The sequence below is a fragment of the Periplaneta americana genome, chromosome 13 (assembly GCF_040183065.1).
Source record: "Periplaneta americana isolate PAMFEO1 chromosome 13, P.americana_PAMFEO1_priV1, whole genome shotgun sequence".
Classification (NCBI taxonomy): domain Eukaryota; kingdom Metazoa; phylum Arthropoda; class Insecta; order Blattodea; family Blattidae; genus Periplaneta; species Periplaneta americana.
The window spans coordinates 69,722,079-69,740,582 of NC_091129.1; the positions used below are offsets into that span (position 1 = coordinate 69,722,079).

The window sequence follows — 18,504 nt, forward strand, 5'->3', positions numbered from 1 at the left end:
GGTACGTAATTAACAAGCTGCCACCTTGAATTCCCTGAATTGTACTTCGGAAGCAAATTCAGTTCTCAGATATTTAAATAACTGCAATCGAGAAAAATTGCACTACTGCACCTCGAAAGAATAGTGCGCATAATTTATTACTTCCACAAATCTGCGCACCTTAAGACTTCATTTAAAATAGAGTTAAATACTCGAGGAATTGAAAAAAATCATTTTGGGACGGAACAAAAGGGTTTTTTTTCTATATCTTAGCCAAGTCCGCACTCAATGATTATATTTATATTTTCTCTCGTGTCCATTCATGCTAATTTGACATGCTATAATAACTTTAAATGTAACAAAAACAAACAGTGTTAATACCTAAAGACATACTTGACATGTTGATACCAAATATGAATGGAATCGACCATTTATAACAGAGTTACAGCACGTAGAAAACGGCAGACTCGCGGCACTTGCTGAGTAAGAATGCTGGGTGGCGAAATGTGGCATGTTACCGGCTTCTCCGGCTGCAGCCACTTCCGCTGATTAAGATTATCAGTTCAGTGTTACTCATTTATATACGAAAAATAATTTAAGGATTTTATTTCATTTTTTTACGTGTCATTTTTCTACTTTTTTTCTCCTAAATATGGATTTTGGACCACAGTGCGCCGGCCGGGTTCCTGCTTTTCCGACCGCAGCGTGGGCAGCCAGTTCTGCAAAACAGTCCAGCAGTTAGTTGCTCCTGAGAATTGTACCGAAACATGTGTGTGATTGTTGTTCGAGTATTAATAGGCCTAATTGATTGGAAAATTAAGTATACGGTTCAATAACGAATTTATTTGGTGGAATGTTACGTGAAAAAAGATGATTATAGAAGATGCGTTCGGAGATTTGCTCGTAAATATCCTAACTCTAGCATTCCTAAAAAGCTTGCGTTTCGAAGTGGACTTATTTTATTCTGTAGTTGCTGAATGTCTTCATTTTCCGGTAGTAACAACATGCTCCCCGCCGGTGCAAGCACCACACTCAGGAAAGTGTACGCCGGAGTTCTGCTGTAGGCTAATCTAGTTTCTTCGTAAAATGATAGCACTGTATTTCGACAGGCACAGAATGGTTCAGTAGACGTTTTTACGATATTCCTCTAAACCAGCGGTGACCAAAGCGTGCGTCGTGATTACGGAGCATAAATATACATTTATTAGAGCATAAATGTACATGTAAGTGTCCAATACATTTCTTCTTACACATCACAATTGTAGGTATTATAGCAATATAAACTTAATAAATTACAAGTAACAAATAAAGACAACAATGTTGCAAATAAAAAAATTATAAATCTAAACATTTCCAACAGCATTTCTCATGCAAACTCTCCGGCTTCCGCATTTAAGGGGACACTATACTGAAATTTCTCCAAGTTCACAATAGTGAAATCAATAACTACCATACTTATGAAGCTAGATTCACCAACTTTTGATCACTGGTATATCTGCTTAATAGTGACAAATGTACAAAATTTCATCGGCCTATAAAAAATCGTTTGCATTATATTAATATTTTATTAAAATATTGAATTGCTTTATATAAAAAGTCGCTTGCACTATTCTTAAATGATATTCACGTAAATGGATCCTTACATACATGGGATCAAAGCTCACTTTAGGGGTTTGCTATAAAATTAATCAATAAATTACTCATTTTTTATTATGAAATAAAAAAATTAATAGTCATAAAAATTCCTAGTAATTTACCCACTTACTGTACAGAAAAACACAGTAGTAATGTTTGTTCCAATGTATATCAAGAATCATATAAGTGAATATCAATTAAAAATAATGTAAATTGTGGCGCAAGGGACTTCTTATATAAAGCAATACAATATTTTATGAAGATATTAATAAAATGCAAACCACAGAAAGGTAAAAGTTTGTACAGCTGTCAAAAGAAAAGGTGGCCGCTGACCGCTCTCTAGAAAGAAAGTTCCCTTCGGGTATCTCCGCTACAATTCGGAGACAGGCCTGATATCTACATTTATAATTAAAGGATTCTCCGTCTTATTGTTACAGCGTAATGTTAGCGTTTTGGGTTGGTATTCGTGCGGTCGTTAGTTTAAACAGAACGTAACGCGTTTTATGTTTTTTTTTGGGTCTTAAGAGAGAGAGAGAAAATATAATTACTCTTGTCTCTTTTCTGACTGTTTTAGTAGTTAACATCAGGTTCATGAATGCATAACTTTAGAATTACTACTGATTATGACATTATGGCTGCAAATGGAAAGAAAGAAAGACAATATTCTCAGCAAAAATATATTTCGTGGCATATACAAAACAAACTTACTGGCATCTGCCTTAGAAAATTCAAACAATCGAAAGTTTAAAAAACAAAACAAAAAGCCACCATTCAATATTTAGTCCATCTCCTTCCCATCAAGATAACATCTTGCAGTCGAGTGGGCATGGAATCGACTAGTCGTTTCAGTTCCTTGGTATCCCAGGCATACTGAACGAGTTTCCACAAATCATCAGAAAGTCTTGGAGGGGGATTCAGGCAAATTTCTCCGCACAGTTTCTTTACTTGTGCCCCTGTAACTCAGTCGGAAGAACGTTGGAATTTATATGTCAACGTTTCAGGTTCAAATCCTCGTCACTCCTTTTCATTTTATTGTGTTACAAGATAGTATAATGTAATAATATCAAAAGAAAAACTAACGCTACTATTATGTAACTGTATTGTTTCAAATCTAAAATGAATTTTTTTTTTTACTTACATCGCTAAAGAACGATAACAGAATACAAATAATAACTTGAATATTATTTATATCGCTAACGGACGTTAACAAAATAAAATGATAACGTGAATACCTACTATGTATCGTGGAATTTGGAAATTTTATATAAAACGTCTTTAACACCTCCAATTTTTACGTTTAGCAAAAGTATCGTTTATATGCACATGCTGTTCAACAGAATATAATATGTTATCACAATAGAGTCAATGACGCTACTGAGCTACTGAGTGAGCACAGATCGCTTTTTCCTGCTGGAACGAGGTATGCATGAGTCACGTGGTAATGCGCAGTACTACATCTTCTTGAATGTAATACAAATAATATTTTATTTAGGGTGATGAATTGTTTGCGAAATTAAATGATTTTAAAATATTAATGTGTTCGGTGTGACATGTCTAAAACATGAGTACCTACAGGCACTGTTGTGCATCGATGTCATTTATCAGTTTTTATATAATATGATTTGTTAATTCTTATCTTCAAGCAAAAATTTATTCCATTAAAACAGTGTTACAGAACACTAAAGTAATAATTCTGTCCCGCGCCGTGGCGTCGTGGTCTAAGGCATCCTGCCTAGGACTTGCATAACGGAATGCGCGCTGGTTCGAGTCCTCATGGGGAAAGAAATTTTCTCATGAAATTTCAGCCAGTGTATGGGACCGGTGCCCACCCAGCATCGTGATACACTTGCGGAGCTACGATAGGTAGCGAATTCCGGTTGCGAATGCCAGCTATAACGGCTGGGGGATCATCGTGCTAACCACATAATACCTCCATTCTGGTTGGATGATCGCCCACCTCTGCTTCGGTATGTGGGCGTGAGGCCAACAGCAGGCTGGTCGATTTAGGCCCAAAACAAAAAAGTAATAATTCTTAGTAAAGATTTGACAAGTGTAATTTTATTTACTGTACAGAGGAAATGCTGCGGCTTACTGTGAAACCTGAGGAGTATGTTGATAAGCTTGTGGAGTACTGCAACATGAAGATATATGCCATAGCCACGGTCGTGGAAACAAACGAAACATGGGGCGAGGAAGACGATTTTCAGGTGCTGAAGCCCAACCTCGATATTAAGGTAAGATTTCAACTAGGTATTTAATTTGGAAGTTAAATTGAATTAAATATATTTTTCGGAATACAATTAATTTTAGTCAGTTATGACTTTCTCGTGCAGAACGATTGTTCATTGCTTCAAATTAGTGTCGTAGAACAGTGGTTCCCAAAGTGTGCTCCACGGATCCCTGGAGATCAGCCAATACTTATCAGGGATCCGCGATTGGTAATATATATTTTTAAATGAATACCATATAAAATTACCGTTTTCCTCGACGCGATTGTACCGTACTGTACGCGACTGTACTTGTGAAAGTTAGTATATCGGCAGGAGTAGATGACCAGACCTCGCCCTTGCGCGAGCTGGCCTTCGAGTTGTTGTAAAAAACAACTTCCTTTTTTCAGTTAATGTAGTCAATTCTATTGAAAATTTTTTATCTGCTTGACGAGGGTGGTGAGTTACTAGTTAGTTCTTATCTGCTTGGTGTGTGTGAATGTTTGTAGTTTTTTTTCTCTGGAGACCGACAGTGCAAGAATAAGTTTTTGTAAATGTGCTCGGGGACTTAATGTCTTAATCGCAAAATAAATTTGATTGACAATGTTATTTAGTCAGCAATAAATTTTGACATATTTTTTTTAAGAAACGAATTTCGCCCATTGATATGCACGCGTTGTGCTTCTGCTACTTTTATTCTGAAGTCAGTTTTTATTCATTCGGTACGAGCAGGCATATCTGAGGTGTTCGTCTTAAACTGAGTGTTAATAACCACGTGTCTTTGATTCCGAACATAATATTAATTTAATATTACGAATAATTTTAACTTTCATATTATGCAATGTCGTATCAATGAATCGGTGTATAATAAAAGACAATAAAAATTACACTTCTGCAAATTCAGAAATCAGTCGATCACCTTGTCAGGTGTCACACCCCAGCCAGTGCTGCTAATTTAAAAACGGGTGAATCAACCAAAAAGCGAAAATATGACAACTCTTGGATTTATGTATACAGGCAATAAAATTTTTCCGGACGTCCTTTGTTTGCTATGTAACAATGTGTTAAGTAATAGTTGTTTATTGCCCGTGAAACTGCGTAGACATTTGGAAACAAACCACCCCGAATGTAAGAAGAAGAATATACATTTTTTCAAAGTAAACTTCAAAGGTTAAAATAGTGTCAGAATACGTTGGTGAAAAGTGCGAAAACCAACAATGAAATTTGTGTGACGAGAAAAAAAAAACACCATTCTTCACACTATCAATTTGAAGGTATTTTATTATTATTATTATTATTATTATTATTATTATTATTATGCATGTAATTATCGAAAAAATACACGCAGTTTATAAATACTACTGCATGTTTATGAACTCATAGCTATGCATGGTAATTAATGTAGTTGTAGACATATTGTCGATGTTAAATACGTATAGAATATAAAAATATGGGAGCATATTATATTTACCATATCTATATGAATCTAGCGATTAATTTAATTTGAGGATCCATGAATCTTTTTTCGAGTCGAAAGGAATCCGCGATCAAAAAAGTTTGGGTAACACTGTCGTAGAAGATTGTGTTAAAATACAGGAATTAAAATTTTCTTACCCATACATAAAGATGAGGCGATTCTCATGGATCTGACAAATAATGGCCTGCTTCATGTGTACGAGGACTGGAAGAAACGCTATAACAAGTGCATTCAAGTAGAAGGGGGCTACTTTAAAAAAGTCATATAAACTCTGAAGTAGAGTAATAAACATCTGTGAAAAAAAATTAGTCTGTCTTTCTTCATCAGCCCTCGTATATTCAAATTTTATTTATACGTATTTATTTGTGCATAATTTAAATCATTACCCTTCAGTTACTTACGACCCAGGTTTTGTTGTAAGGCAAACTCGGCTAATTTCGCGTTATCTCATATATTAATTAGTTGTGGAGTTGTCCGTGCTTGTTTGAGCTTACAAAACATACGGATAAATGCCAGAACCTGTCGGGAGTGTTTCATGCAGGAAGATTCTGGCGAAAGCTATACGACTATCTGCTTTAATAGGTGTGTGTTTGCTCAGATAGAGTGAGTGAATTTGCTGTGCTTGGTTTCTGGACAGCATATCGTCGAGATATTCAGAACTATAGTTATCACACTATGATTAATGAATTCTCCACATTCTTATGGTTAATTTGAACCCTTGCTTGTTGTTTTATCTAATATAATTTGTTCGTAATATGCTTTTGCCGGTACTCAATTTCTTAACTAGTTTCCGCTAGTTGCCGGCAGAGCAGTTGGAGTGGCACGTAGATTCGAACTTCCTTTAAGAAGTGCTATGGGCTAAGTATGCGCCAGCCAGAAAATCTGTCCCACCAGCAGCCAAAACTCGCTCGAACGATTTTTATGATGTGCAAGGAAGTGTATATGAGAAGGCAGAACTGAGTACCAAGCCTAATCTCATTCGAAATTTAGATGAAACAGGATTTTCATTGGTTACCAAATCTAACAAAATTGAGTCCCCACAAAAGGAGCAAAATCTGTCCACCTTCAAACAATGGCAGAGAAATGAGAACCAACAATTCTCTTGCTAGTGGAAGCTGATTCGGATTAGGCCTAAGTAGTTCTCATAATGTTTCTTTTCTATCTTTAGCATAATGTTTAATGCAGATATGTGTTAGATAAATTTATTAATTTGCAATTAATATGCAAGCATTTTCCTGTTATTAATGTTAATAATGGAAGCCCAGTTGTTCTATATTTATTGCCTAGTTTGTTAATGTGTGTTCAGTTCATGTGTGTAAACATGTACCGTACTGATGTTTAGATTACATTAAAACAGGTTTTGAGCTATAAAGAGTATTCTTAAAAATTGCACATGTATTACTGCGAAATTGCCCGAGCAGTATTGCGAAGTTACACGAGTTCCTGAAACACACATATGATCTCATGTTTTAGATGGAGCTATTTCCCTGTTGGGATATATTTAAAAAATAGAATTTTTATACCAACCAATACAATTATGTCTGATGATTAACTGCTGCATGAAGGAATTTTCTTCAAGCAATTTTAGGTATAGCTATAGACAGAAAACCTTAATACTGCGAAATTAGCCGATTTGCCTTATATCTTACCGCTAGTATTCTACTTAGATTAGTATTTTTTTTCATATATTCTATTCATTGAAGGTTATAATCCCCAATTTCTTGTATATTAAGTTTATATTGGGCTAATATCTGATACCTTCTTTCAGTATTCTGTCTATTCCGTGCAGCCTTTCCTTACAGATTAGAACATATAAAGACACTGGAAAAGATTCAAAAACGTATTGTCGTAATAATTCACCATTAAAATGGGACACACTCACGGACCGGAGAACGCGAATTCGATTATGCGCAATGTTCAAAACATACAGAGGTGAGCCTGCCTGGAGAGAAATAAAAAATAGGTTACCTGCAGACTTACTAAAGGCTTTACCAGTAACCAAAAATAGGCTTAAGAACTTTACTAATAGACGGTAGGAACTATTTAAAGGGTGTAATTGATATCTTGTTATTTGAAGTGTTCTATCAGTGAGGAAGTGTGTTGTGTCAGTGAAGTGTGTAGTGTCAGTGAAGTCTATTGTGTAAGTGAAATGTGTTGGTTTCAATGAAGTGGCTGTGCAAAGTATTTGAACAGTGAAATGGTTAGAAGTGTTAGTGAAATCAGGTAGAATCAGTGCAGTGAGTGAGTTGACAGCGAAATAAGTGTAGTGCTGAAAGGTACTTGTGTAGGTATGAACCTGTCACACTCGTGGGTCTTAGTTCGAACTTAGGGTTAAGGTACAAATTAGATTTACTTTAAATGTTATTTTAAGTGACCATGTTTCATTTAATTTAGGATTCTCCTTGTTATTATTCTTATTTTATTATTATTATTATTATTATTATTAATTATTGTTTTTATTAGTTGTGTTTATTATTAATTGTCATTATTGAGTGTAATTAGTTACCACTGCCACCGGGTATATACCCATTTACAGTGTGAATAAATACATACACATACACATATATTTGAGAAATATCATTTCAACAGCCGTAATTGCATTTTAGTGACTCTGGTTTAGTGCCTATGTTTAACAATTCTTTTCTAAGGATTGATGATTTTAGTTTGCATACAGTGTTCGTACTTCTACCGCGACATCTTCAGGAAAACATAAGACTAGGTTAGCTAACCTACTACGGGCACATCTGTAGTCCAATCCCTCACTATTCGCCAAGCGTGATCATGTCTGCATTTCTGAACAGCTCTGCTGCTCAATAAACCACGTATCAATTAGTGGTATGTTTGTTACAGGTAATTGGAAACCCGGTGGTGAATAAACCAATCTCTGTGAAGTTCAGCTTCAAGAACCCACTGAAGACAACTCTCACCAACTGCAAGTTCCATTACGCCGGCCCAGGGCTAGTCAGGAACACGGCCATTTCTTACAGGTATGCTTTTTCTGTTCGTTAAATATGACAGCACTTGTCTTTTGCTTTCCCTCCAGCTTCATTCTTTGTGTTCTTCTCTATATATCTGCTACGCAACCTATACTTTATTATGTAAAATGTGATTATCTCGCAAGTCTTAAGCTACAAGATAGCCCGGTTAGTTGGTAATATTCGAAAGGGAAGCTAAAAGACAGAATATTGTTGAAAACCAAAATCTTCCTTTTCTTACGCTGTAGATTTTTTAAATAATGTGATTCGTAATTTATTGCATACTGACAGCAAAGACCTACTATGTTACAGAGTCACGTAACGACTTTTTCTTCATTGTACAAGTATGAAATCAAGAAAATGTATTTACATATTTTTATGAAAATAGGCGTTCTAAGTGGTACTGTACTCAGTAGATAAACAAAACTAACTGGCGCTCTCGTTCGCTGTATTTCTTGCATTTGTCTTTCGAGTCTCATCTCGTCATTCTCGTGCGCTTCGAGTCTCGCTCATCATTTTCGAAATTATCATTTGGTCGGCGTGGGAAGATTTCGTAACTTTGAATAACATACATCATTGAAATAAATAACATTATAAATGTTTAATGAGACAAAAAAAATAGAACAGTATCTTAGTTATGAAAATGTTCTGGTTCTATTATATGATATTGCATATAGTTATATAAATATCAAAAAAAAAAAAATCTCAAATAAATTTGCATTTCTAAGAAACATAAAACATAACGTTAATATCGTTTTACTTGAGATTGCACACTTGATCTTAAACATATGAAAAGAAAATTCCTAGCCTTTTAATAAGGGCCTAGTAATTAAATAAAGACTGGAGAACGGATTATTATTATTACTATTATTATTATTATTATTATTATTATTATTATTATTATTATTATACACTGCAAGGTAGAGATGAATTTTCAAATAGGCTACTTGATTGTTTATACATACATAACAGTTGCCAAGGTAGATAAGAATTCGGTCAGGTATAAACAACTGTGGCGATTCAGGGCTACTTGACATTCGGGACTTCGGGAGTGATCAATCTCGATGTCTCTAAACACTCACAACACTGTCGTACGGGTTTTCGGCTTTGCGGACGCTGTTAGTCTTGCTTTCTCTATCGTTATTCATCTCTAATACTCAGGTACCGGGAAAGTGGATTTTGACACATGATCTCTTTGCCTAACCGTATCTCTATGGCCCATATACACCGATGCATTAACTTCTGTTATACGCGAATTTGGTTTCTATTTAATATCTAGATTCCATGCAACAAGAGATAATGTAGATAAAATGCGATAATTTTATTAAAAAATAACCCGTCTTTATTCGAAAAACAATATAAAATGAAAATCTACTCGAAATCAACTCTAACGATTTTTCGAGACATTTTTAAGCTAAGTTAATAAAAATGAAATTATGTAAATAAAGTGTCACTAGAATTTTATACTTAAGAATTAATAATGATAATAATAATAATAATAATAATAATAATAATAATAATAATAAACATCATCATCATGTAAGCCAGTATAATAAAATTATAGGGGCCGATGGTAGTGTCGTGGTAAATATGTTGCACTGCAAGCTGGAATATCGTCGGTTCGAACCCTCATAGAGTTATGGATTTCTTCTATTAATTAATTTTTCCGACCGCATTATGACCCTAGGATTCACTCAGCTTCTAACAGAAATGAGTGCGAGTAGTATTTTCTTGAGTGTAAAAACGGCAATCACGTAGAACTGACATCCCTACTACTACTAATGCCGGATATCTGTATAAATGGCAGCCGCAACCTTCCGCTATACTGTGGACCTCAATAGGGTGTAATAGAAATTACATTAACAATTGATTGTAATTATATCTGTAATGGATACTCATGAAAATTACTATACAAAACTAACCTAATCTTCCACAATACAAAAATAAAACTAAATGAATATATACATTTTGTGTAGGAACTTAATATTTTCAAATTATTTTTCTAACAGGAAAATTGTTAAGGGTGAAGCATAAGTAATGTAGTTAATTTTAGGGTTATTCTTTGAGATATTTCAAACAAAAAAGTTTAATACAATTTTGCTCGTTTTTGCTTCCTTTTCAGGATAAAATTCTTTCATATGAAACATTTCATAGCGTGTTCTGGGACAGCCACTGATTTAATTAAAAAACATGCTCAGTAAGTTCAAGACAGCAGTGTATTATGATAATAAATTATTGAAATAATTTCAATTTTATCCTTTAAAGGTGCAGAAATTTGATCCAAACAAATGTAACATTGTAAAATTTCTTTGAAAAACGAAAAGTTTAATTTGTTCGAATAAAATTTCTGCACAATAAAGGACAAAACTAATATTCTTTCAATCATTCATTATCATAATATACTGCTCTCTTAAACTGACTGAGCATATTGAAAATTAAATCAATGGCTATCTCAAAAGAGCTATGAAATACTTCATAAAAAAATTACCTCGAAAAGGAAGCAAAAACGAACAGAATTGTATGGGATATATAATTACTCTGTGAAATTTAAGTGCGTGAATCTAATCTAGTCACTAGAGAAGTATAGGAAAATGACAAACCTCACTTTTATAACATAGGCTAGCCTACAAATCACTGATTTCTTTCCTTCTTACAGGTAGTTAAAGTCACGACAGGATGAGTAACGTTTGTATTAAAGGATTATTTGCTTTTCATAGTGAATTATAAAGACTGTCTTAAGTACACTGGCGGGTTATAAAATATTATTCTCTTATGCGTTTTATTATCCGAATGCTGTCGGTTGCTTCACGAACCTACATTCTTCGCTTTACTTACAACAGAAACATACTTTTTGGTGTATCACAATTTTTCATGTCAGTTTTACCACTACGTATATACGAGTAAATACAATTCAGGATAAAAACTTGGTATGTATCATAATATGTCTGCAAAAGAATAAACAAAGTTGTAGTCTTAAGAAAATAGTCATAAAAGCTAATTAACGTATCATGTGAAGCAATGAGCATTTCTGGCTTTAGTCAAACATTTTTTACGTCATACGTCTATACTCTACTTACAAGGAGAGAAAATGTGTAACGTTTTAACATGAGATGCTTCTCCATGAGTTCTTGGCTTCACTCGTGGTACCAGGCGGTCCGTCTCCCTTCCTTGTCTATTTAAAGTGCCTCGGTCCGTCTCGCTTCATTATCTAATTATTAGATAGTGTGTACTCATAAATTCTTATACATTCCTCCAAACGGAATGGCAAAGATCAGAGTGGGACAAGTGGCCAACACACTTTGAGCTCACATAGACACTTCCTGTCCTCCCCAAATTCCCTTGCAAGGACGCGCGATCGCTTACCTTTCAATTGTTTCGACTCCCATTTCTCCTTATTTCATTGCTATTTTCATGTATATTCATCCAGTGTGTGGTAATATTTAAAATCCATTCTTATCTTATATAAAATGACACTCCGAGAATAAAGACGTTTCACGCAATCAAATGGATTTCATAAATCAATTATTAAGTTTTTATTTTAAGTAATGCTAAGCGAAAAATGCCAAATGAAGTGTAGAGTAAGGTTCCTGTTCACGCCATCAAAATATCTTTAGTCGAACACTTTTAATATTGCAATACATTTCTTCAGTGAATTTCTCTTCTCATCTTTCATTATCATTTCATGGAATTTATTTCAGTAGCTGAGTCATAATTTTTACATAACGGATATCATAATGCAGTTTTATTTTTTGTTCCCAAACCATAATTTTCTTTCTAATAAAAGTTTTTCTCCGTAGTTATAAATAAATGAATATTCAACTCCTTATTTAATATGAAAATTGGCCATAGTTAAAGTGGAGTTCTGTCCGAACTTAATACACGTATGTAGTGATGGAGGAAATAAATTAAATGCCGATATATTGATATTGCAATATATTGCAAACCTGAATTTAATAAACGATATATATCGTAGAAAATATATGGAATGATCATCGATATATCGCTATTCCGTAAGCAAATTGCATTTTCAGGCTACATTTACTGCATTACAATAAAATTTCTTAAAATTTAATATTCCTTTTTACCATTGAAATTAACATCATAACAGTCAAAAGAATAAATGTAAAGTTGTAACAATAAACAATACATTTTTAATACCATATGATGTAGATCCTAACCTAAATGAAAGTTATGGTGGAGGCAAGGGAGCTTAAATGATATAGTGGGAAAGAGTTAAGTGAACTCTACATGGTTGAGTATTTGATATTGGAACACGATTCAATTATTCTAATGTTATATAAGATTCAATCTAGGACACAGATATAATGCTCTTTTCTACCTAACAACGTAATCATTTTTAAATGCAAGTAAACAGAACTTGTAATTATTTTTAAATGTAAGTAAACCGTAATGCTCTTTTCTACCTAACAACGTAATCATTTTTAAATGCAAGTAAACAGAACTTGTAATTATTTTTAAATGTAAGTAAACCGTACTTAGAATGTTACAAATTTTAACAAACTTCACAGTTGATTTGATACAATCCTTCTATAGTAAGTTCCCATTGCAAGTTATTGTTACAGTCCAACATTCCAAACAACAATGGTGACGATGATAGGAATAGAATTTTTATGCACTAAAAGATATAAGAAAACAGAATGTCAGCACTAGGTTGTGCATAGAAATCATAGACGTAAACAAATGTCACACTGGTATTAAATCCTTGTTTCTCTTTCAATTTCAAAGTATAGAAATAAACGTTTTGATAGGCTTACCCGTTTTGAGGTCAGACGGTTCCCTTTCAGGATGGAAGTTGCTCCTGCCTAGGAGAACAATAATAAAAATATTAAAACAGTAGTAGATAAACCTCCCATTTGTCCCACGTTCGCACACGCTGCATTTTGAATTTGGTGCTGCCAGGACGAATAGAAGAAATAGTGTACTCACTCTGTGAGTTTACACGGATCTGCCGCAACGCGGCGCTGCTACCGCTATGAGCGTGACTTGGAAGGAGTTCACAGTACTTGTTACACTGTAGTCCTTTTTAAAAGCAAATTTCTTCCATTTAACCCGGCTGTTCAACTTAAGAAAAATACCTTTATAGTCCCTTATACATAATTAATAGTCTTCTGTCAGGTAATACTATTATGAACGTTCGTAACAGAAAATACATTGGGATCTGAAACTTTGTGAAAGTAATTTTATAAGTTTTGTATTTAAATAATTAATTAATCTTTCGTAACAAGTTGCGAATTCAGGGACAGAAAACGAAACCTACAAAACCCACAAAATGTTAGTATATAAAGAGTTCAATGATATTTTGCGTGCCTAGAAATGAATTAAATTACTCACCATGATTAGTTGCCTGCTTCTAATTGTAGTATAACTTGTATAAGAATTTTAGCAAGAATATCATCTGGAGTAGCGTTTCTGCTAACGTAAGTTAAATAGCAATTGCTTGAATCCAATCTTGCATAAATGACATGAACATATATACTAATGCATGATTTGCTAATTGTTTCTTTTGGACATCAGTCGTGAGATCTCCGAAATAAAAAAATTCTTCCACTGTAAGGGAATAATTATTAAATTGAATTTTTTCACTGAGTTTGACCTCATCGGATATTACTACTTCGTAACGTTTATTTTAATATATTTAATCATTCAGTAAATTAGGAAAAATGTGAGGTACAGCTCCTGGTTGTAATTTTCAAGGCACTCGCGATATTTCTGTCTTAGGACTGTTTATAATAAAACAGTCTGATTTTATAATCTTGTATTCCGAAAAATGCACATCACAAATACGATTATTTACCGAAAGCTGCCTATTTTTCCGCGGAATCGCTGTAACCCATTTCTCAAGCTCATCTTTTTCTTTGGGAGATGAAAAGAAATCTCTTGTTACACTATTTCTACTGTATTCCGATCTACAACCTGGAACAAAACAGTACGGCATTTTTGTAATTATGTTTTAAACCATAACACAATATTATTTTGTCACTGGTTAATTCAAAGGAAAAGAAAGTGAAGACATCTACATAACCCTCAACTACAAAGCATATTAACAATCCCTAGCAACTTTCATCATTAAACGCGCGAGAAATATATTTTCGAGATGTCTGACTACAGACAACTAATAGATCCTAGTGATCGAAGCGCCACTAGTTGTCAGGTCCGCCACCGACAATGGGAAAATATAGGAGTGCGTACACTATTTCTTCTATTCGTTCTGATGCTGCATATTAAACAGTTTGAATTCGAATTCCAGTCCAGCCAATCGAGGTATTGATTGTATTGGATATTTCAAAGTTGCACAATTATGTAACTGTCCACCTTCATTAGCGCCATCTGTCGGGAATTATCGGAGTTGTCTAGTGTGGAAATTGTTGTTGTTGATAATGATAATGATTCCACAAAAAACGACAAATTTACGAGAAAACCGATATATTATACAATATATTGAGTCAAAATTTCGATATCGATATATCGAAACGAAAATTTCGGTATTTCGCAAAAAACCGATATATCATTCTCATCTCTATCGATAAGAGCTAGCCATACTGCACGATTCCCAAACAAACGACTCCAGACCATTCATTGGCCAATGTTAACACCTAATAAGAGACAAAACCCTAAATAAGCGGAAGGTGCAGAAGCGCCTACATCATCAACTACAAGCCCTTCTTCCCTGCTACACAAGTCGATTAAAGCCTCTATAAAATATACACATCCCGGCCTGAAGAGGGCATATAAGGCCCTAAAACAGGCAGTATCCCTTGACACGGATGCTATGCCAACACAAGCAAGTAACGCAATAACCTCATATTATTTGCACTAATGAAGCCATAGTTCTGTTTCAGTGTAGATAACAGCATTATGTTTCCTTCTTTTGAATCGCACTTCTTAATGGAGATAATAATGCAGTTTATTTCCCTTTCTTGAGCCATACTTTTGTTTTATTAAATATAAGATAATTTCATTTTCGCAGCTCAAACTAGTTTTGATTTTCTTGTTGTTGAAGATAATAATACAGCATTATCGCCACTACTCGAGTCATAATTTATCTCACAACGACGCTAAAACCACAGTCTAGTGCATACAGTCACGAAGCTCAATACCTAGGGAATAGGGCTGGGGACGGAGCGGTTCGGTTCGGAGCAGTTACTGTGACGTCATTACTCGGTTGAACCGAGTATAGTACAGAGTACAAATTTGTGGCGGCAGATTTAAAATTTAGATAGATTGAGTCGATTTTAGAACGTACTTTGAAATTGAAACCAAGCGTGTTTTAAAAGCGTTGTAGTAAAGCGCTTTCGCTTTGCCGATTGACGAGAAAAAAGTGCTTCTCTTCATTGCAAAATGGCGGTTGAAAATTTCATTTGCGCGATTACAGCTATTTGCGGAGTTATTTTGTATGAAAGGCCTATTTAACTTTCAGTGTTTTTATATATGACAGACGAAATAAAATTTATAAAACAATTTATAATACTAACAGCTAATAAATTAACATGTGACGTAAACGTTAAACGCTGCAGCTAAGTAAAAAAGAAGATAGAAAGAAACGGGCTCCATGAAGCGCTGCCTAAAACACTTAAAAATAACACACAAAATTATTTACTATTACGGAAAGTGGATAAATTATCAATTAAACGTGGAATCTTAAACTGAAGAACATAATGCTTATTTGTTTTATAACATTACTAACCCTCCAATACAACCATGTTCTCTTTGGTGAAGAATAATATTATTGATAAATTAAAGTAATTAGGTAACATAATTCGTAGAAATAAATACAAATAAAATGATGACTGATGAAGTAACACAAATCCAATAAACACATATATAAGAAAAACATAATGCACTTCTTTTTTTAACATATTTCAATATTAATCAAACACACTAATAATGATGATGATGATGATAATAATAATAATAATAATAATAACAGTAATACTATTATTATTATTATTATTATTATTATTATTATTATTATTTACAGTAATATGTTCAGATTCAGTGTTCGTTAGGCCCACTTGACAGGTCATATAATAGAATGAACTCCTCTTCAATACTAGAGGCCTTTCAGCCCGCTTTGGGGATAAGGAAATAATTTGTCCTGCAGCAGAAAATATTTAAATACAACAGTATCTACAGTACGTGGTTGGCTGCTACAATTAAGTAAAACACGAGAACTCTGTTTTAACGTTTGAACTGGCCGGTAACGGCTACGGTTAACCGAGTAATTTCGGTGCTCCGCTGTCAAGCACATAAACCGATAGAACCGAGTAACTTAACGGATCTACTTTTCTCCGTCCCCAGCTCTACTAGGGAATATGCATCCAATGACAGTTGAACCTTAGTTGCTAGCCATTAGGTTAACTACTGTCGCACAGTCTATTGTTCCTAGTACTCTCAGTTGCTAACCGCTTGGAGCATTGTTATCGCGAGAAATGCAAAAAATCACCTCAAGTTTCGTGACTGTATGTACTAGACTATGCTAGAACTGTTTCCCTCTGTGCTTGAAACTAACTTTTAATCAAGATAATAAAGAAATTTCATCTTCGCTGCTCTACTCTTATTTTTCTCTTTATTGACTAATGATGCAATAGCGAAGAAAACAATACATTTATATTTCTTCTTCTTGTACGATACTGCTACTTTTAATGGAGATGAAACAAGTTTGTCTACTATGCTTGAACATATTTATCTTAACTTGCTTTAAAACCCTTTACTTTTCATTGAAGAATCTTTCTTCATCAATCATTCTTTCGCTGAGTTAACAATAATAAACATTGTAATGCATGTGGATCACTTGGCCAGATGAAGAAATGGATATGAAGATTTAAATACGGGGAAAAATGTGTATAAACGTTTTTTTACTTTCAAGGGATGTGCTTCCAGAGGAGGAAGTGAAGCTTGAAAGCAGTCTTACGCCACAGAGATCAGGAAAACAAAAGCTTGTGGCCACCTTCTCTTCCAAAGAACTGGTGGACATCACGGGATCCGCAAACATCGAGGTGTTTGATGAAGAGGAATAAAGCTCTGTATTCCACACTGCTGGCGTTTACAGAGAGCATAAAATATTTACAAACCACGAAGACTTAAATTTCTTCATAAAGATATATCAGACGTGTCTTTTTGCACTTGAGGAAGAAACATTTTGCAACTCCATAACAGTGAAATTTTATAAAAATGAAAACATTGTTTCATGAAGAAAAAGCTATGTAAGACCTTATATAGTATTCTGGCTCCGCCAATTAGAGAAAAATGAATCGATAACATCTTAAGACAAGCAATCAGAAATGAATCTAGTTATAGGTTATGATTTTTATCAAGAAAGTCTCGTATATAATATAGTATAAGTAGGATTATTATACTAGGGATATCAGTAAATAATTTTAAATTGTGAAACACTAAATTCTGCAGAACTCTATAATATTGTATACTTTATAGACTCATAATCTGATTTCTCAGAGAACTGAAATAAGTCAATTTTCGTGAAATTTTATTAAGAGAGAAAACAGTACGCTACACAAAAGAGACGGGTAATGAAATAACGATTTAAAAACGATAAATTGAAGTGACAATTAGACTCTTAGTAAAGTAAAAACGTTTCAAAACCTCATCCTGAAATCTATATTGAGATAGAGATGGTTGGTGATTTCAAAAGGCATTGAAATAAGAAAGAGACAAGAAAGTGAAAAAATGCATCATAAATGTGTTAGATATTTTCACGTGCAATAAGTTTTATGAGACGAGGTTTATGAAAGTAATAATGTTTCAGGTAAAGCAGAGAAGAATATTATATATGTATACTATGGAATTTACTTTAGCGTTCAGAACTACATGTATCTCAAAAGTACAACTCTGTGTCAAAAGTTTCATCCAACGCTTACAATAGAATGTTTCTCTTGGCTCTTCACAATTTATGTAATGTGAGAATTCAAGTATGTTGTCATGACACAACGTTGTGGGTGGCAATATATTATTATATTTTAATGTATAATTTCATTTTATATACTCAGTTTCATATTAAATTAGTAAATTTTAAATGCTGCATTATTTCAACTATTCCAAACGCTATACATTTATAAACACTGTGGGTGATATGCATAGACATTTCGCTAGCCTGCGCTACGAGCGTGCTAAACTAGCCCCGGCTATCGACTGATTACTTGTACAGGATTCATTTCATATCATATCATATCGCTAACACTGGTTTATGAATACG

General features: G+C 34.0%; 1 protein-coding gene across 1 annotated transcript in view; it reads left to right on the forward strand.

Moving 5' to 3' along the window:
• The window catches only part of LOC138712020 (hemocyte protein-glutamine gamma-glutamyltransferase-like), a 116,905-nt gene extending 98,580 nt beyond the window's left edge, over window positions 1-18,325 (forward strand). The window contains exons 12-14 of the mRNA XM_069843404.1: window positions 3,688-3,848; window positions 8,149-8,285; window positions 17,161-18,325. Coding sequence (XP_069699505.1) covers window positions 3,688-3,848; window positions 8,149-8,285; window positions 17,161-17,311 — 449 coding nt within the window. The 3' untranslated portion in view covers window positions 17,312-18,325. The remainder of the gene's footprint in view (window positions 1-3,687; window positions 3,849-8,148; window positions 8,286-17,160) is intronic.
• The last annotated feature ends 179 nt before the right edge of the window (window positions 18,326-18,504 follow it).